The sequence below is a fragment of the Phasianus colchicus genome, chromosome 1 (genome assembly GCF_987193195.1).
Source record: "Phasianus colchicus chromosome 1, bPhaCol1.hap1.1, whole genome shotgun sequence".
Taxonomy (NCBI): Eukaryota; Metazoa; Chordata; class Aves; order Galliformes; family Phasianidae; genus Phasianus; species Phasianus colchicus.
Genome location: NC_143436.1, coordinates 147,129,128 through 147,150,170, shown reverse-complemented (window position 1 = coordinate 147,150,170; position 21,043 = coordinate 147,129,128). Strand labels below are relative to the sequence as shown.

The 21,043-nt window shown below is 38.7% G+C and overlaps 2 protein-coding genes across 2 annotated transcripts in view; one reads left to right on the top strand and one right to left on the bottom strand.

Moving 5' to 3' along the window:
• Positions 1-11,725, top strand: part of DNAJC3 (DnaJ heat shock protein family (Hsp40) member C3) — a 32,033-nt gene extending 20,308 nt beyond the window's left edge. Inside the window, exons 8-12 of the mRNA XM_031610612.2 lie at positions 510-615; positions 705-825; positions 5,804-5,936; positions 6,908-7,056; positions 8,018-11,725. Of these exons, the coding sequence (XP_031466472.2) occupies positions 510-615; positions 705-825; positions 5,804-5,936; positions 6,908-7,056; positions 8,018-8,175 (667 nt within the window). The 3' untranslated portion in view covers positions 8,176-11,725. The remainder of the gene's footprint in view (positions 1-509; positions 616-704; positions 826-5,803; positions 5,937-6,907; positions 7,057-8,017) is intronic.
• Positions 11,726-12,889: 1,164 nt separating this feature from the next.
• Positions 12,890-21,043, bottom strand: part of UGGT2 (UDP-glucose glycoprotein glucosyltransferase 2) — a 78,112-nt gene continuing 69,958 nt past the window's right edge. Inside the window, exons 36-39 of the mRNA XM_031610613.2 lie at positions 20,903-21,017; positions 17,103-17,219; positions 15,699-15,843; positions 12,890-14,825 (exon numbers count right to left, since the gene is read on the bottom strand). Coding sequence (XP_031466473.2) covers positions 14,803-14,825; positions 15,699-15,843; positions 17,103-17,219; positions 20,903-21,017 — 400 coding nt within the window. The 3' untranslated portion in view covers positions 12,890-14,802. The remainder of the gene's footprint in view (positions 14,826-15,698; positions 15,844-17,102; positions 17,220-20,902; positions 21,018-21,043) is intronic.

The window sequence follows — 21,043 nt, the reverse complement described above, 5'->3', positions numbered from 1 at the left end:
CCTTACAGCAAAAATATGTTTTCCTTTGTGACTTGCTGAGAAAGTAGGGAGAAAACAACTTCTTGACTGAAGCTGGCATGAGTTGTTTGGTTTTTTTTGCGGGGGAGAAGTGGGGAGTTATTAGTGGTACTAAAGGCAAATAGGACAGTGCTCGCAGTAGTGCTCCAAACTTATCCATTTCAGACATCAGAGAGGGATGGTTTTCTTCTTTTTCCACCACAAGTGCAGAGGCATGTATTGGACAGAAAGCAAATCAGAATGCTGTTGTTTGTGCACACTGAGGAATGGCAGTTATGGTCTTTTTGCAGAAACCTGATCGTTCTGCAAAACCAGCAACCTGCTCTTGTTGAAGGGAATGGGAATATAAATCTTAAAGTGGCTGAAATTTTTCTTCATAATGTTGCCTTACGTCACATCTTTAAGACTAGTGTAGCCAAATTACATTTTAAATAAATTACGGCTGTCTTAATAGTATGAAATGTAGTGACTTCTTATGCTTTATAAAACAGATATGAAGATGCTATCAGTAAATATGACTCTGTAATGAAAACTGAGCCAGATGTCCCAGTTTATGCTACTCGTGCCAAAGAGAGGATCTGTCACTGCTTATCAAAGGTAATTCTGCCTCCACTTCTCTCCAAATTTCTTCAAAAACAAAAAGCATAACTCCACCCGTTTATCTCGTTTTCCTTTCTCGTTTTCAGAATCAGCAGGCTACGGAAGCCATAACAGTTTGTACACAAGTTCTGCAAATGGAACCAACCAATGTGAATGCTCTGAAAGACAGAGCAGAAGCTTATTTGCTGGAAGACCTTTACGAAGAAGGTACACTTGTATGCATTTTGTACATCTTTGCAATCAGTGTTTCAAAATTTTTTAACATGCGCTTTGATTCTGCACTATGTTGTTTATCTCTAATCAGCACAGTTGTAGATTTAGGAAAATGTGCTGTTAATTTTGTCTTGATTAGTAGAAGTGGTATGCACTTGTTTTATCTAGAGTTGTCTTTCTACAGTGGGCTATGTTTGGGATCTTTTGTGAGGGCGTGCAGCTTATTCAGACTCAAACATTTATTTATTTCAACAGCATTGTTAGGCAATTGCATTTCTAGATGACAGATAACTATAATTAGGGTCACGTAGACCCATTTTTGGAGCTCCTTACAATGTTTTTAGACGATAGCATGAAAGGAGATTTTCCTGTACCCTGCCTACTACGTGCTCACCATAGAGGAAGATATTGGCCATTGTTTCACCACCATGGATCTCTTTAGTGCTGCCAAGAGTGGTAAGCTGGTTTTGCTTGAGGCTGCATTTTGTGTATGGGCTTTGCTTTCCATTGAGCTTGCAGACTGGCAGCCCTTACCATTGGGTTGTGTGTAGAAACATACCAAGAAGTGCCTCAAAGTTTCTTTTTTCGACTGAATTTTCAGGTGTATTGAGGAATGGGCTATCAGATGTTTTGAGAGATGTCAAGTTTCCAGCAAAGCATCCTGAGGACATGTGGAGAACCAAATTGCATGAATCACCAGTGCAATTGTTACTGGTGTGCATATGCACTGTAAGAGAAGCTGTATTAGAGTAACTGCTAAAGAGGGAAAATGTGTAGGAAGAGTGTAGGAAGAGGTTCCTGTGGAGCCTTGCTTTGTTAGAATGGTGGAATTGTGCTGACATGGCTCTGATGGAAGGATCTCTTAGGGCTAGCTGTGAGAAAGCAACTATGTAGTACTACAAACTGGATGAATGGTGAAGGTGTTGTCTACAAGTAAAAGCAAATATTACGAGGAGATCCCAGTTTACAGTTCTGCTTCCTTGTGTGGCCCAGGATGATGGAGTTGAATTTGAGATCTCTGGATTTCCTTATAGCTTACGGAGAAGATAACAGAAGTCAGCTGCCTCATCTGGACTTTCCCCCACTCTGTAGCAGGTGTCCTTGCTGCTGAAAATTGCCTACATGAACAGCCTTATCAGTCTTCATTTTCCAAGTGGTTGCAAATGCCCTTTGAAATCTTCCCTTTCAAAGAGTACACAAGCTGCGTGATGACTATTTTTTTTTTTTCCTGCACCCAGCTCTGTGGATATTCCGTAGGCATTGAGGCTAAAAAACACCTCTAGAGCAGGGAAGTGACAAAGTGGCGAATGTCTGCTGGGGTTGTGCTGGACCCACTGGCTGTACTTCACTTCCTTTAAGACAGAGTACCATGGGAATGTTATTGCTCCATATTCAACCTTGCAGAGGAGGGACTGAGTAATTGTCTCTATTATGTAATGTAGCATCTTTCAGGGTACTACATGCTAATGTACTATATATTTCCACACAAAGCCATTCTTAAGAAGACTTACACCATCTATCTGTCCTCCTGTGCTCATTCATGCAGCAGTTTTTGAAGCCTTGGACTGTTTCAGTCAAATGTGATAGCAGAAGAGACTTGTAGGCTTTAGATCTGTTGGAAAACTAGTTCCATTCATTTTAATACTTATAAAAAAGCTTTCCTTTTCCGTATTCTGATGCTGAGTTGTCAGCTTTACAACTGAACAAAAAGGCCCTCTTCATTTTAAACATTAATGAGACAACTATTCTCATTAATGGTATGCTCAGATTTTTTTGTCTTTTTGAGAAATTAATCACTGAGAGAAGGTATTGTTCACCTCTTGAAGTGAACTTCAAAAATGAAATGTGCTTTTTACTTTACTTTTTTAGGCCTCGTTGACTCAAGTACTTGAAAACAGAGTGTAATGAGGGCTGTACAGGCTTCAAGTAGTTGCCATTATCAGCTCTGTAGGCTTTGTGCTTCAGAAGCTTGCCAGTCCTTTTCTGCTGTTGCTGCCAAGCCTCCTTGATCCTTATAAGAGAAGGTGGAATACAGCAGCGTTTCTGAAAATAACTGATGGCCTTTATGCAAAGGCATGGCTTACAATGAGAAAGCTTGTTTCCTGGGCTGGAGCACCCAGACTTGGACTGGACTGGCTCTTGGGGATCACCAAACTCAAGTGGAACTGTGCTCCTCCAAATCCTTGTTGATTAGTGCATCCCTTGCCTTCCCTCTGCCCTTGATAGTAGTCAGATGGTTGTAGTTATACTCCTCTTTCTAACAGTGCCTTCATAAACAGTTTAGTTCGTTAATGTTAATATGCTTGAAGGTATCTTCACTTATCCTTCACTTTTAACTGCTGTAAAATGATGGTTATTTCCTTTCTGCTTCAGGGAACAGTATGGAAAAATTAAAATCATAGTCTCATATTAAGGTAGTAGATTGATTCTCTTTCTTCCTTCAAGAAAATTTCAAGCTGTAGGCACCTGTCTCCTGTTTAAGGACAGGAAATTTCAAAATACTTATAATTCAGAACTTTGAAGGAGATTATTGTTAAATTTTCAAGACGTACTTCAGAATGTATAGCTGTGTTCTGATTCCCATTAAATGGTTTTAATTACTTCATAATCATATGAGATTCAGGGATTGTCTGTGAAGACAGATGTGTGATGAGTCCTTTTCTGGCTTACCCTATAAGCACATGAGTCTGTGAAGTATCCAGCACACATCTTTTCTAAGAGAAAAAAACACACACTGCTCCAAAATTGCTCAGGAAATCTTCTTTCTCTCAAAGAGACAGTCCCTGTTTCAAGAAGAGCATTACTACTGTAATTACTCCTCTAACAGATTTTACATGGACATGCATTATCTACAGATACTCATGTTTGATTAGAAAATTAATTCTGCATATGGAATAATGGCTAGTCTTGGTTAGGCAAGATAAGGGAAGACAGCTGAGATGTTTAGAAATACAATGTAGTTGCTACTTCAAAGGTTATGAAGACTCTTGTACTGAAAGCAGAGAGTTAGATTTGATTAAAATATTTAAATTGAAATGGATACTCAAAGCTGATTGTTCCCTTGGCGTTACGGGACCGGATGAAAGGAAGATAAGATGTTCTCTAAAGCAGCAGGCCAGTAAGAAGCAGTGATAATTCTTGTGTTAGCTCATGAGGTATTAGTGCTTTTAGAAGTGGTGAATGAGAGGAACTGATTAAATATCTCACACAGCATGCCTTGAATGGGTAATAAGTCTCTTCTAAGCCATCAGAGAACCATCATCTTGCTTCAAAAGCACCTGCTTCCAACCCTCGCCCTGTAGATGGATGGAGTTCAAGTCTGAATGAGAAACAGTCCCATGCTGGAGAATAGCAGCAAAACTGGAGCGTCTTCCAGTGGAAAGGAAGTGCATAATGTAATTTGTGTGCTGTATCTCAGCAGCATGCATCACAACAAAAACACCTTCTCATGTTCTTAATGTCTGCAACCTTTAAATAAGGGAGTGAGCTTTTAAAAAGAGAAAGCTAATGTGTTTGATGCAAACCACTGACCCTTAAAGAGCTCAGCTTCCAGCAGTAGAGCATGCTGTAGATGCTGTGGTGCTCAGCAAAGCTGAATGATCTGATCCACATTTGTTGGGATGGTGTGATTGGATGTGAAGCAGATGAAGTACATTAGTGCTTAAAATTATTGAGGTGGTAAAACAACATAATGAAATTCCCTGCATTTGCATATATTTTTATCAGTTTCATCAGTATAAATTAGGCACACATATCAGCAAAGGCTCTCTTTTTTCTTAATGAGTGGACAAATCATTAAAAAATCAGCATAGAGCAAAATAGCTTGTTGAAGCAACAAATGTTTGGTGATATAAAAATCAATAGAAATTCTGTTTCTAACAACAGATGAAATTGTTGGGCACTGGAAGTAGTTGGAATTTCTCTCAATAACAAAATAAGATTGCAGTGTCTGAGTAGTACAAATTCATTAGCACTTCCTGCTGTCTTGCTCAGAAACAGTGAAAAACAAATGTAACACCTGCTGAGAAATAGCAGCTGCTTGGAAATAATCTGATGCAAGTACTTTGTCTAACTTGAGAAACCTAGGAGTCTTGGATCTGCAAATGAGACTTTGAGGATTTTAACAGTGAAAGAAGAATAGCTTCATTAGAGGCTTCAACAGTAGCTTCCCTTGATAAATGCTGATATCAAAGATTGGTATTTTAAGCTTTTGGTTACCACTTTAAAATAATAATATGGTTTACATTAAAAAAAGAAAAAGAAAAAAATGATGTCTTTGTGGAACTCAGAAATGCATTACAACACCTCTCATGCTTTTGTTCCTGGCAAATGTAACCCATGAAATAAAATGAGAGAACCTACGCCTTGGAGGTGGGGGACAAAACACACAGAGCTTAAAGTATGGCTGTCTGCAGCAATATTTTTATAGAGAGGCATAAAAAGAAAATAGAGAAATACAATTAATAATTGTGGTGTTTGTGTAGATGAACGTACTGTTAATCTGAAGTCTGTCTGTCTTTATTGCTGGTAGAGGAAGAAGCCATTGTGATGCTTGAATGCACAAGGTGGAGAAGAAGGAATATTAAGATTCTGTGTAATAGATCCCTCAATGTGTGAGACTACTGCTGTGCAGCTGGCTTTCCCATTTCTAGTCACTGAAACTCACTACTTTATTTCATTTCCATCCCAAGCCTAGCTGTTCACGTGTTCTCATATCTAGAAAGTGTTCTGACCAGCTGTTAATAACCTCTTCTGTCTTTCCCAAAAACGTGGTGAAGCTAAAGAAAGAAACTTACCTAAGTTATACGTTAAGTGTCTTCTCTGTTGCCTAATTTAAAGAAGCATACTTGGCAAGTTGAAGTTCTAAGTTCCACTGTTTATAAACTGCAGTAGCAAAAGTTCAGTTTTGGAAAGTGATTGTGTTGTTTAAATCAAGGTTTGTGAAATGTTACCTCTTTCTTTCTTTTTAAAGCTATTAAAGACTACGAAACAGCTCAAGCCAATAGTGAAAATGATCAACAAATTCGAGAGGGGCTAGAAAGAGCTCAGAGGATGTTAAAGCAATCACAGAAAAGAGATTACTATAAAATTTTAGGAGTAAAAAGGTAAGATGTTAATATTTGAGAAGATGACATTACATTTGATTATTAAACTAGCTTATCTGGAGTTGATGGTTTGCCTTTGTTCTGCTGCAGCTTAGTTTTTGTCTTACTGCTTTCACTTCCCTGCTGTACTATATGAGCAGTGCTAAGTACTTCAGTGGCATTTGTTCAAAATTCTTCAAGAAAGAAAGGAAAGTAACTATCAGGGGGCAAGAAGGAAATGAGTCTTTGGCAAGAAATCCTTCGTACGTATGATCAAATATATTGTGAATGAATTGGGAAGACAATAAAGACTGGAAAGAATTACTGAAAGCAATAAAAAAATAAAACTGTGGCAGATATTAGAGTAGATTGGAAGAGTTTGAAAAGACTGAGTAAAAGAGGTATCTAAAACGTTTCTGCCACTAACCTGGGAAAAAACTAATGGCTTCTGTTTTTAATGACAACCAAACAAATGTTCAGTTCTGAACCTATAATTGGTCATCTTTGTAACCATGAACTAATCCAGTTCCTACTCATGCTTTTTGTAGCTCACCTTACTGTAAATTCTTCAGACTGGAAACTTTACTGTGCATAAAAACTTGCAATAGCATCATTCCAAAGAGTAAATTCTGGATGGTAAAGGAAACCCGGAACCATAGAATGGTCTAGATTGAAAGAGACCTACAGGATCATCTAGTTCCAAAATTCCCTGCTATAGGCAGGGATACCTCCTAGACCAGGTTGCTCACAGTCTCATCCAGCCTGGCCTTGAATGCTTCCAGAGAAAGGAAGGATGAGTCTGTTTAAGTTGTATTCTGCTACCTCTGTTCTTATATAAATCTACAGTTTCATATTCAGAAGATTAAGTAGCCTCTCATCATTTTCCCAATGCCTTTAATTACTCTTCCAGTGTTTAAAATAAACCTCTAGATTCAGTATTGTGTTGTAGGATCAGTTAGAAGACTAAGTTACCTGTAATTTTATCTATCCAGAAATGCTAGAAAGCAAGAAATCATAAAAGCTTACAGAAAGCTGGCATCCCAGTGGCACCCTGACAACTTCCAGAGTGAGGAAGAAAAGAAGAAAGCAGAGAAAAAATTCATTGATATAGCAGCTGCTAAGGAAGTCCTTACTGATCCAGGTAATAATTGTACTACACAGTGGCTTCACTTTATTACTTTTTTATGGAACTGTAAAAATGCAGCAAGTGTAAGTTATAACAAACATTACAGCTTCCCTTTTCTGTTATCTCTTGACCATCTTGAGAAAGCATTGTGCTCATACTTGCATCCAGTCCACTGTGTGAAGAGAAAATCTTGGAGTTATTTATTGTGTTTCAGAGACTTTGGCTTAAAATGAACTTGAAAAATGATTATTTCAAATATATCTTTTCCTGATGCAAACTAAATTTAGATGAAGTCTGGCAGGTCCTGAGGGTAGAAAGAAGGTGGGGAATACAGTGACTCTGTGGCGTGGAGATCACAAGATCTGGTGTCCATCCTACCAAGAGATAAGCTGGTGGGTTGGGCCATGAAATCTAAATAGTGTAATAGGAAATGAGGCAATGTGTAGTTATCTTAGCTCACTTTTCTCCTCCTCCTCTTTTCAAAACAAGTTTAAAAAAAAAAAAATTGCTCAACCAAAGCCATCCCTTAGATTTCTGTCTTTAAACTCTTCCCTGTATGATTACTGGAAAGAGAAGCACATAAAAGGGTGGATGTCTGAGACTCTTGTTTCATCTTCAGCTTTTCTAAGCAGATTGTCTAAGTGATAATTGGTTAGATGGGCTCAGACTTTCAGAGGAGGGGTCAAAAAGTGAACTGCATTACAAACTCTTATGGTTAGTAGAAAGCCTTTTCCTGTGTTAATGCAATCTTTGTTTATAATTTATATATATAAACCAGAGATTTTCTATTCTGGAAATGTTTGGTAATATTATCACCTTGAGGGTACATTCATCTGGTTTCTCCTTGACACTGTTTCTGATGTTAACCCCACTGGGCAAGAAAAGGGATTCTGGTCACTAACTGATCATCAGAGATGCTTTGTGTTGCTGCCCTCACTACAGTGCCTTCATTTCACTTTGGTTTTGTTTCCTTCAGAAATGAGGCGGAAGTTTGATGCAGGGGAGGACCCCCTGGATGCAGAGAGTCAGCAGGGTGGGGGCAACCCCTTCCACAGGAACTGGAACACTTGGCAAGGATTCAACCCCTTTGGTTCTGGAGGAGGACCATTTACATTCAAATTTCACTTCAGTTAGAGCCAGGACTGTTTCAGGTGGCTGCTGCTGTTTTTTACTTAATTTGTTCAAAAAAATAAAAACTCTCTCAGTTCAAGACCCAAAATCTTAATTTCTAATGTTGTCCTTAACCCAGAGTCTTACTGCACTAGAAGAAGGCTACTTCTTTCTTTTAGTATTTGAAGCAAATTTGTGGTGAGCTTGACAAGCTTATACTGGTGGGGGGAGGTTGAATGAATAAGGGTTTTGTTACTGCCTATGTATTTGTTGTGGATATGCAGGAGATGTGTTTTTTCCATCCATGGGAATAAACAACAAGAGGCTATTTAGGACAACACTTTAAATGCAGCTTTAGGACTCAAGTATATGCTTAAGGGTAAAAATGCATGTAAATATTTTTTTGAATTGGGGCCTAATAAATGTGGAAAGGGTAGTTAAAATAGTCTCTGCGTTAACAAATTGTTTGTCATTGTGCTCAGCAGAACGATTCATTTCTCAGTATTCTTTAAAGGAAAACCTTGTGACCACCCATTGTATTACTGTGGGCAGTGCCACAGGGAGGGGGAGGAGGCTGCTTACTGACTGAGCCCCAGCAATCTCTTACAAAGAGGATCATTTGTCAGTAATGATTTTGAAAATATCTGCTGACCTTCTTCATTAACCTGAGATTAATTGGGGTAATTTTCTTGGCTGCAACTGTTAAATATGAAAGTTTAAAAAAAAAACAAACCTGTTTTGTTTTCTTCTGGAGATAGTTGCTGTGATTCTGAATGTTTAAGCATCATTTTTGAGGAGTTTGCACTTTAACAACGTATTTGGTTGAGATCTGGGCAAGGCAGCACCATGTGATGTTCCCACCTCTACAGCAATTTGTTACTTCTCTGTACATAAACTCCAAGCCAGCACAGGTTGTGAGGTGACTGTATGTGAACTGCAGGAATAAAATGCGAGCTGTTGCCTTCCCCATGTGGTACAGCTTCCTTTCTGTTGGGTGGTACCACAATGAATTAGTGGTGAAGTAGTTTGAAGCAATTTTATGTTTTGTTAACAGCCACAGTGCTGCAGAAACAGCTGCCTGTGTACCAGGTCTGACTTTGCATTGGCCAGAAGTCTGGTATAGTTCTGTACGTGGGCAAAACTGGAGTATGGAACTGTGTGAGATGGGAGGCATTCCTAGGGCTGCAGTTGTTGCAGGTGAGCTGGTCTTCTCATTCTCTAACTGAATATGTTGAAATTACTGATGAGTTTCACCAGCAGTTGCGTTCTTAGAATGCAAAAAATTTCAATTCTTTAATTGACTGACTTGAATTTTAACTGGAAAACTACAATCAGTCAGTAGGGATCTTCTCTCACTTCAGTTAGAGGCATTTAAGAGCAAGAGCAGCCTCAGTCAAAGCAAATGCAATCTTCTGTCTGAAAGTGTATGTGTACATTACTTTAATTACTGTAAGTGCAGTTGCTTTTGAAGCACAGCCCTTTTCTGCTGCCTCAAGTAGTTTACAAACCGAACTGTGGCTTTGGAAAGTGTTTTTTCAACAGCAATTTAAAGGCCAGCATTTGGTCAGCAGAAATTTATCTTCAGGCTGATGAAGAGTGTGTGTGTGGGGGGATTTCCAGTAGTTGATGGTACAAAAGCACTGCGGCATCCTATTAAAGTTCAGCATCAGATATGTTCAAGTTGAATGACTTCCTAGAAGTTTGGCTTCTGCTTTTTGACACATCTGAAGTGTTTCTGTTTAAATTCAGTAGCAGCTCAGGATGCTGCTCATGTCCTTTTGAGGTCATTGGGGGCTCCCAATGGATCTCTGGGGCCCAGGCATAGGAACTCACTGCACAGCCCTTGCCCAGATGCTGTCCTGTGGTGCCAGCTGGTCCAAGCAGCTCTCCCACATGTTTTTTCTCACCATGAAGCTGAATCCAGTTCTGAGCCACAGTCCCTGGTTGATGCACCCTTGCTGTGGTGCAGTAGAGCCAAGGGCTCACGGTATGCAGCTGTGTGGTTGTGTGCTGGCCACTGCCTGGCATCAGCAGTTCTGTACCACCTTGCTCACTGTAGGAGGAGCTGGTTTAAATACTCGTTAATGAGCACTGTAAGCAATACATGGTGATTTTGTAGATAGAGCTGTGTTCAGCTGCAGGAAGTAGCAATAAATACCACAGCCAGTCACTCTGTGTGCTGGAGAAGTGCTGCAAATGTGACATGTGGAAGGACTGCCCTCGTGCAGCTTTTTGTTCTTATCATTCTTCTTCCTCTGTTTTAAAAGCTATGGCTGAGAGATATTTTCCTTTTTAATTTTTTTCTTTTTTTTGGAAAGGAATAAGGTGGTCCCTCATAGGTAAACTGTTCATAAAAGGAATTGGTATCAGAGCTGTGCATATTCCTTTCTCTAATGCAGCAGATGATTCTGTAGGGTGGAAGCAGTCAGGAACAGAAAGGACTATGTTTAATTCTGACAATGTGTTGCAAAGGGAAAACTGCTTATTTTCTGGGGGGAAAGCTTGAATCCAGTCAGTGGGAGATGATTAATGCTTGAATGCTGTTCATAGATAACTCTTGAAAGATGAAGAAAAAAGATGACAAAGGAGAATGAGGCTTTCTGGTACCAAGCAGCTGCTGCTCACACACACCAGCACTGCTAAGCAAGCGGATGCTGGCTGGGAGCTCTAAGGTGCTTCTGACAACAGAGAAAGACAAAACTGTGCCTAGAAAGAAAGGAGAAGCTGTTATGTTTCAAGGAGTTTCAGATGCAGTGATGCAGTTGAGTGCTGGTACTGCACTGAGCGCTGATGGCGCGTGCTGCGTATGAGGAAGCTGAATTCACCTTTTTATTTATAATGGGTGTCTGTAGTGCAATAATGTTCAGTAACTGAACATTGAAATAAGTCAGTCGCAGTAGTTTGTGAAGCCTGAGATGTGCATGAAGCATCGTTACAGCAACGGGCCTCTGTGGCGGTGCACACTTTTTGTGTTGAATTCTGTCTTGCAGTTTGTCTAAACCACTTCCCAACTTGTTTTAAAATGAAGGAGGTGAGCTGTGGCTTATCTTGCTTTGAGGTATGCTTAGTACTGATGTGCTGTAAATCAGTATTAAACTGGATGCAGAGTGAATTATAAACATAAGAGCTTGAACTTGTGACAGAAAACCTGTTAGCTTAAAAAAAATAAAAGCTAAAGCTTGTTATCATTTCAGCCTCCAGCCCGGTGCTTGGAATGAGAATTACTCTTTTGTTTTGGGCTGTGATTTGTAGGAGCTTTGCTGGGCATCAGCCAGTATAGCATAGCAGGTTGGTTGTATTTAAAAGTGCCTTACTGTAAGGTATGGTTTGTTTGCTCTGTAATACACACTCTTGTCCATAAAAAAAAAAAAAAGAAAAAATGGGAGAATTTTTTCTTTGCCCACTGCAAATTTTGTTTTATTTTAAGAAGGATAAGTAAAGTTAGCCTGAGATTTATCAAATTATGTCTTTATATTAAATCAGAAATCTAAAAAGCAAGAACTGTTTTTTTCTAGAACGGTGGGAATTATTTTATGGTATTTTTCACAATAAAGATATTTATGATGACAAGAAAGCACTGTGGTGAGTCTTTGTCTGCTCTTCTTTTCTCATCCTGCTCTCTAGTGTGGAAAGGTGGTATTCTGTGGGAGGGTGGTGGTAATGCTGCTTAGGGGTAAATTATAACTGCTACTGGTGCAGAAGTCATCAGGCTGCAGCAAGGCATTGTAATAGGGCTGAGTTAACAGAGTAAATATAAGCTTGGGGTGCGTCAGGCCCAGCAATGCCACCTGAGGGGTGGGGTTGTTGTGCTGTGCAGCCTCACCTCCAGCACTGGGTGCAGCTTTGGGGCAATGATGTAAGGGCATAAAGCTATTAGTGTGCAGCCAGTGCAGGGCTACAGAGATACAGGAGGGCAGGGTGTTTGAAGAGTGACTGTGGTCCCCTGGTGCTCAGAGCAGAGGAGCTGAGGGGAGGCCTGGTGGTGGCTGCAGCTCCTCACAGGGAGTGGAGGGCAGTGCTGAACTCTGCTCTCTGTGGCAGTACTGAGCAGGCCCTGCCCTCAGAGGGCTCCCAGGAGAGTTAGTTCCATGTAAATGGAACCAGACTGAGAAACTGACTTTACAGTGCAGTGCCTCCACAGGGTAAGTCGAAACTGAGGCTGAATGCTTTTATAAATCCACATTTTGCAGTCATCAGAGCCCAGAATCTGGTAGAGGAGCACTGCACTTAGGAGTGCAGCAACAGGAAGCTGTTTATGTGAGTTGGCAACAGCCAGTGAGAGGCTGCAGGATGTTTCTTTCATCTGAAGGAGTGAGAATTCAAACAGAACTGAAAGCTCCAATGGTAGAGAGAAATGGAGATACAGCAGTGCTGATTATGGTTTTAACTGCTTGAGCTGTGCCTTCAAGTGAGGAATTGACAAACCAGATTGAGACTTTCATCAGAGGAAGCTGAGAAAAGTCAGAAAGTGCTGCGGGGTCACAGCTCTGGTCTGTGAAGTGCAGAATGAAGTATTAGCTAACACAGGTGTGAGTTTAAGAGGCAGCCTTGCAGGAGACTCCTCCCCATTGCAGGGAGGATGTGTCCAGCCGTCAGCAGGGCAATGCCTGCTGTGCCAGGAGCCCAAACCGGCCTGCAACATGAGAGTATTCTTATGGCACCAAAGGAGTCAGTGTGTCACTCCAAACACAAATCCTGAATAAGAGGCAGTAAGAAAAGTATCCCACTGTCCTTTCACAATCAGAACGCTGCACTGGGAATGCAGTTCTCCCACGAGTAAAATTAGATAACATTACCCCATCAGTAAGTGGGGTAAAGAGGCATTCTCTGACTCTAGAAACGAGCTCCTTGACATGAACCAAACATTTAATGTTCATTGCATAATGCTAAATAGGAGAAAACAGTGCTTTTTTTCCTCTAGCCTTGCTCAAAAACTGTAAAGAAGCAGATCGCAGACAGTTTTTCCCTTTATATGGAGAGTAACAGTTGTTTTCCTGTTACACACTAACTGTATAGCAGCATCAGTGTTCTAGAAACACCAGCATACATAGTTATGTTCTGTTAGGTTCCAACATGTTTCACTTCCTGTCCAGTGTTCTTCTGGATTACATTACTTGTCAAGAGAACAGGAGCAACAAAATAAACATTGTGGTGACGGAGAGGGAATGGAAATTGGTATTGGCTGATTGATTAACACTGCTGGATTTCAGAGGGAATATCCTATTGGGTACTTCATACAAATAAAATGCCCACAACAGACCTTTGAAAATCCATACTGACGTTTAAACTGCTATTCAAAATGCAGAAAGGTAATACAACGTAATATATAAATGCCTGTAAAAAAAATTTGCATGTTTCATATTACTGAGACTTGATGAATGTCAGGAAAGCATTATAAATAGATTATAAATACCTGCACTTAAGGGAAGCAATTTCAAATAACCTACACCCGAGCACAATGACTGCATACAAAATGTGCTCCATTTTTCTTACCCTTTATGCTCTTATTTACAGGTACAGAGAGATGCAACTCACGCTGGATTTACCCACTTAGTGCAAATTACATTATCTTTTATAATTACAAGCACTTACATTGAAAGATTACATTAAACAGCTCATGGAAGAATTTGTGGTTATATCCAGCCTGCTTTAAAACCAGCACAAATTAAATGAAATGATATGTACTTAAGGCACCAAATATCAGTTTCATAAATACATTTTCCTATTTGCAAATGTGTACTGCCAGAATTTTCCACTGCAGTTTTTGCGCAATCAAAATGTACTGACAGCCCATTCGAGCAACAGTTTTTTGAGTGAGTATTGATAAAATAACAGTAGACACCACTGAGAGTGAAAAATGAGTCGAGTGTTTTATTACTTTAAACTCTGGACAGAATAATGATAGTCAAAACTGAGTGGATACAGCTCTCAGGCACGGACCTTCTGACCTTTCTTAACCAAAACCACACAATGGAATCTAATGTCATACTATTTGAGTGACAAAGGGAGCCCAAGAATCAGAAAGGATTCTCCCAAATTAGCTAAGAGGGCAGTAATCCTGTATCATGAATAGAAAATTATATTCCTGACTTTGGTAAGCTTCAAAGGTGAATCTGTGTGGTCTGAATTACCCAAGCTATTTTTTTTATATTGTATCTTGGCTACAATGAGAATTTGGCTTGTGACCACAGCATTCCTCCAGGAAAAAAAAACTATAGACGTATAACCAAAATTCTTTGTGTTTAAATACATTAGACTAAATGAATGTAATTTGCATAAAACAGTTTTCATATAACTATTTAGTGCCTCCTCCCCCTTCCCAATTGCTGAGGCAGTGCGTCTTTGAAGAGCTGAATACATCATTCTTTATACTCTAAAATCCCCATGGCAGATTGTCTTCTAGAGGAGGAAAAGAAAAACAAAGAAATAACAAAAGCAACTCTACTGACTTAAATAAAACCAAGTACCTGTGGATTTCTCCCTTCTGGTCTCTGTTTCTTATGTAAAACTCTTTAAATAACACCATAAGTTACAAAATATTTCACTTTACATTACAGAGTGTTACAAATAGTGCCAAGGCAACTTCCATGGCTTCCACTCCATCCTTTGCAGAAGACAGTACACTGTCACCATCACTGTTTACAGACAGTGCTAAAGTTCATCGTGCTTAAAGCCTGTAACAAAAGGAAAAAAAATCTTTAAAAACACAAGCATGTAGAAACTTATCGACTAGTTTTGTAAAACATGGAGAAAGCCCTTTCCTGCCTCGTTATTATTACCAACACAATTCAGTGACACAAACTTCATTTTTAGAGGCTTGCCACACGCAGACCAAAGATTTCACAAATAAATAACAACCACTTGGAATTCTTTGTAATGATAAGGGAATTTATTCTCTGACTCAAGACTGGAGACCAATACAAGCAGGAAAACTGCAGTCTGAAGAAAGAGAAACGTGCTGGACAAGCAGATAGGGACATGGGCATTTCTGGAGAGGGGGAGTAACATCTAGAAGGAGGGGTGCATAGAGGGAGACTGACTGCTAACCGGGGAGCACAGAGAAATGGAAGGAAAACGTTCTGCTCAGTCAGGAGTGAAAAGGATGAGACAAATGGCACTTCCCAAATGGTTCCCTTCTTGGTTCTGTGCTTGGAAATCCTCAGTTTCAGTTGGAAGTCCGACCGTACTCATTGCACCTTTCTACCCATCCTAAGGTACCCTTCTGAATAGCCAATGTCCTTTACTTTAGAAATCTTCCACATTTGTACTGTGGATTTACACTTGCTGAACAGCATTAAGAAGAAAGATCTACTTGAAAATGTTGTCCTCTTGGACTTCGGCATGAAACAAATGGTTTGTTTCACCTTAGCATATCTTAGCATAACTCCCATGTAAAGAAGCATCGCACGACTCTTAAAACCCAGACCATTTCTCACAGAGGATGAAAAATTATTAAATACAACTCAACTTACATGTCTACTGACCCCAACCTTCGTTTCAAACAAAGTATTTTAAAGAAGTAACAGATAAATATGAATGTAAATTACCTTTTTTAGAAGATGATTTTTTACTTTTCTTCTCCTTCTCAATCTGCTGTATTAACTTTCGAATCTCAGTATCATAGTCAACCCATTCTGGAACTATTCGAGCAGCAGCCTCTAATTTTGGTTCTTTGGTTTGGGGATTGTTGCACTGAAAGTTTAAAACACAGTGAATGTAAACAAAGCCAATGCAAAAATAACAGCTTCTGAAGGAACTGTAAGTCATCATCTCCTCAGTGTCACTGAAGATACACAGCAGAACACCAAACACTACTGTTAAAAACTAGCCAGGTAACCACGTGTTGATTAGGACAATAACCTGAGTGTTTAAAAATGGACTGCAAATAACTCCAATGTGAGAAATAAGCTTCAGACAAAAACTACACTGCAGCAAATCACGAACCTTGACAAAGAATTTAGTGTTGTAAAAAGTCAACAACACACCAAAAAATCTTAAATATTTTGGAGAGAAGTGCTACTTACCACATTTCCTAGTCACCACATTTGGCTGAAATTTTCATATTTTATATCAAGAGGCATTTCTCAGCAGCCCAGAGAGATACCATGTCTTCAACACGTTTTTTTTTTTGCTCTCAGTTATCTCAGATCTCACACCTAACAAGTGTTTTTGTCAGCATTTATAATATCATTTTCTAGAATAGAGATTACCCATGTTTAGTGCACAAAAAAGCTTATTTTAACTGTACAGGCACAAAATACATTATTTACATAGTGAATATTTGCATCAGATTCCAACGGCCTGTTTTTGTTCAGAATTATGGCTCCAAAGGTTCACTCATGCAGAGCGGGAGGTGACAAGAAATGAACAAGAGGGGAAAAATGGAATGGGGGTAATAATGACAAAGCAGAATTTTTTCTGTTTCAATTCCCAAACAGAGATGCTTCCTTCTTTCTAAACGTGAGTATGTCTCCTCAGCTTTACGATTTTTAAGATATATATAAGTTATGCATTATCTTCAGTTTATAGTGGTGAAATGGACAGAGAAAAAGAGCCTTGCACAATGGGTTCAGCAGAGGCAGCAGCACACAATACTCACAGTCTGCAGTAGAGTTCCAATAATACGGCTAAATATGAAAGAAAACGGGGGATATAAGCACAGAAGTAAAAAAAAAAACCTGGCTCCTATGCAGTTAGAGATTGCAACTCTTCATTTTCAGGCAAAGTTTTCAGCTTCAAAATAAGCAAATTTTCTACAGAGCACACAGGAAAGGTGCTGGAGAAAAGAAGAAATTGTATATATCCAGGTATCTATCAAAAGCAGCCCAGTGCTCCAATATCCTCCAGCAAGGCTGGCTCCATGATATCAAAAATAAGCGTATCTCAAAAGCCACAGAAACTGCAATCAATTTTTTAATCTATAGAACTAATTTAATTCAAAATCAACTCACCAAGTCTATTGTTTTAGCCTTTTTCTTAGATTCATCATCACACCAGGTTTCACACCAAAGCCATTCTTGAGGGAGAGACTTGATAGCTACTTGATGAATCATATTATTGGGAAGATCCTGCACAAGTTTGTAAAATCATGAATTAGCACTGAATTTTGATGTAACTGGTTATCAAGAACTTGCTTATGAGGCATTCCAGAGAATATCTTTGTTTGTTAACCATTTGTTACTATTGTTACATGTGATGAGGTGGGAATTGGCCTGTTCTCCCATGTAACTAGTGATAGGACTAGAGGGAATGGCCTTAAGTTGTGTCAGGGAAGATTCAGTATGGATGTTAGGAAATACTTTTTCTCTAAGAGAGCTGCCAGGCACTGGAATGGGCTGCCCAGGGAAGTGGTGGAGCCACCAATCCCAGAGTTGTTCAAGAAACACTGAAATGTTGTTCTGAGGGACATGGTTTAGTGGGACATACTGGTCACAGGTGGATGGCTGGCCTGGGTGATCTTAGAGGCCTTTTCCAACCTTGGAGATTCTATGACATGTACAATTTTTTTCTGTATCCTTCTAAGTAATTGCTCACCTGGCTCTTTTGCAATTCAAAACTTAGGAATACTAATTTTGGTGGCCAATTCCATCTCTTCATTTCTCATAAGGATTAAGCCTGTTCATCCTTAGTTGGCATAAGTAATGCCCACAGCTCAGATACTGCGTGCCTTGCTCTAAATACTACTGAGCAGAATTAGGATGAGTGAAAGTTTTATAGCATACCTTACCCATATTTCCATTCCTCACATTTGCAAAAGAAAGCTCAAAACCATGTAATGTGGAATTCTGGCACTATTCTAACGTTAGCCTTCTTTAAGGAAAATGGATTCCAGAAATGTGAGTGTGAAAAGAAAAAGTTATTACATTGCTACTCTGGCTATCCTCCTTACTTTCTTTTTTTTTTTTTTCTCCAACTTTATTGTACACTCAAATACTCTCATTGTGAAAACACTGATCCAATATCATGTTGGGAATAGTGTTTACAAAAGAGAAAAATCCTGGGCAGCTGTACAGTACAGGTTCTCTGGCCATAGTTAAAAATAACAAGTGTATGCTGTAGATACTTTCATGAGCTCTTTCATATGCACAACCCTTACGTTACATTTAAAAAATAAATGTCAGTACTCAAGTAAGTAGTAGTTGGGTGTTACTTTGCCAAATCACACTGCTAAATGTGACAGAATAAAATAGTACATGTAGCCGTGCTATAAGAAGCACATAACTTAATTCAAATATAGACATTAGCATGGAAAAAATACACTAAATAGAAGCATAATGAGTCAAGATGTTTAAATGTTAATTTAAATGTTTCTTTTTTTTTGGAAAACCTTAATTCTATGAATATTAGGAATCAAATAAATGTTTGTCACCTCAATTTCAAGGGAAAAGAAGTGTTTTTTCTGTTGGGTCTCTATGACTTTCTAAATGAAATTGCAATTCCTAAGTTAGTATTACAGCTCTAAAAGATATGAACTTAGAAATCATTAAATAAAGTAGAAAGACACCTGCTAGATCCAGGATTTTAAATATACAGAAGCAAATATATTTAAAAAAAAAAATCCACAAAAAGTTGTTTCTTCTTTCAAAATAAAGTGACTTATCCTCAAAAGCACTAAGATACAGATATACTTCAAAGTGAATCAAAGAGGAAAGACTCATGAGTCATAAAAATAAAAGATCAGACTCTTTACACTGTCATTGCAAAAAATCTTGTTCATTCAAAGTACGTAAACTGATGAAAGTTTCCTGGACTTCCACAAATAACACACAAAGGTTGCTCTTCGATTTGATTTGCAATATGGGTGTCTTTACATGTAGTCAGATAACCTACGTAATTTTAATGGTGTACTCTTCAACTGCAACTTTCTGTATTGGAAAATAAAATCTCACATTTTCTCTTAATAAAATATTTTGCTATTACATTTCCTCCACTGATTGTAATTCTGCAAGTGAAGAACAAGATTTGTTTAATTAAAGGCTTAATTACCTATTTTCTAATGAAATTATATTTACTGTAAATATTTGCCGATTGTTTTTTCATCTTTACACAGCTATTTCTTTACACTTTAGGCTTCTCTTTCAACAATACAGTTAAATATGCTACACTGCAAGTCTAGCTTTCACTATGTGAAATTCTTCTCCCTATCCATTCTTACTGTCTTTCTTTGTCATTTAAAAGTACTTTTTTTTCCCCACTCTTTCTACTTCTATTTTGTGGTTTATGTCAGCATATCACAGAATTGTAGGGGTTGGAAGAGACCTCCAGAGATCATCGAGTCCAATTCCTAATAACCCTAAAAAGCAGTCATGAAGGAAGCAGGCCCAAGTGTGTCACACTACAGGTAAACTAGCAGAGCTTGTTCTTTGAGAAAGGCAGGCAGAACTCCAGTCAGATATTTTAAAAATGAATGCCTTAATTCAGCAGCAGATACACACTTTCCAGGACTCCAGTAAAATATACAGCACTGCAGTTTGTATTTCTAGGAATGATGCTCCATTTGTGGTAAATGGAGCCAAGAGGAGCCAGGAGGCATCCTACCAATACAATCAAAGAGCAAATTAGTATGGAAATATTACTTTGAAATATCTCCCTTTCCAATAATTCCAATTCAATTCTGCCAAGATTTAGCTTCCTTAATGTCTGTTTTCAGTACTGATGTGCTGAGGGAAGGGTACAAATGGCTTTTGATGGGATCCAACAAGCTTCTACGTTAAGGCTATCAGCTATTAAAGCTGTTGCTGAAAACATAAGAATCTCAAAATGGAAAGATGCACATTCTTGCTGTTGTGAAGACATTACGTAAAAACTAATGACTATTTCTGAGAAGAGGCATAATGTCAGAAGACTTGTGACCAGCTTCTTGAATCTTGAATGTCTTTCTGAAAGATACATTATACGAGTGGATAAGACTATGTTTGAAAAGCATGCAGCTCACTGTACCAGGACTCTCCAAGTGCAGGAGGCAGCAAGTCATTTTTCTGTTTCAATTTTTTGTTTTATAAGTTAATACTCAACTTTTGCTGTTATATCAGTCTACTGATCTTCTCAGTCACAGATGAAGGCTGCTCTAACTCCTCGTGTTCTGTTTAGTCCCTGTTTGTAGTGTAGGCATATTTCTACTTTTCTTTGTCCAGTACCATAAGAATGGCTTATTTTATTTTTATTTATCTATTTAAGGGAAAAACAGTACTGGCAGTGAGAGATATGGGGTTTTCTGTTCAGAGATCCCTTTACTGCTATAAGCAGGTAATAAACCTTCTGTGCTTTTAGTAATTCCACAAGGTAAATTACAAAAACAATTACAACCTTACTTTTGAAGCCTTGTGAAATTCACTCACAGACAGAAGTAAAAAGTAATATTTACTCAGGCAGAAAGCATTATCAATCTTCCACTGAGCTAAGGAGTCTGTAGTAGAGAAGAGGAGACTAAATAGAAGAAAGTTTTGCATATCTGGAATCTAGACACACTAGTGATTTGTACCCTAACTTATCCCACCTAGCTTTAAAAATTGGTGGAGTTAGATAAACAAAGACCGTAGTCAACCTATGGCCACCACGTACAGCAACCACCAGAGTGCATTAGCACTTAGCTTAGGTAAGTTAAATTAACATTAATGGAAAAACAGAAGAAATAGAGGGGGAAAAAAAGCTAAATATTCTTCAGAACTATAAAACATATATTGAGATGCAATAATTCCGTGCATACTGAGAAAGATAAAACAAAAGCTTAATTTCTTAAGCCCACATATACCTGATCTAGATTTGACAGACTGTTTGGATCTTGACTAAGAGCCTGGTACTGGCCCCGAAGCCTATCTCCTGCTGCAATCTTTCTGAACTTCTTAAGATCCACAACATACAAGGCACTGCAAAGAAAAAATATACATCAAGA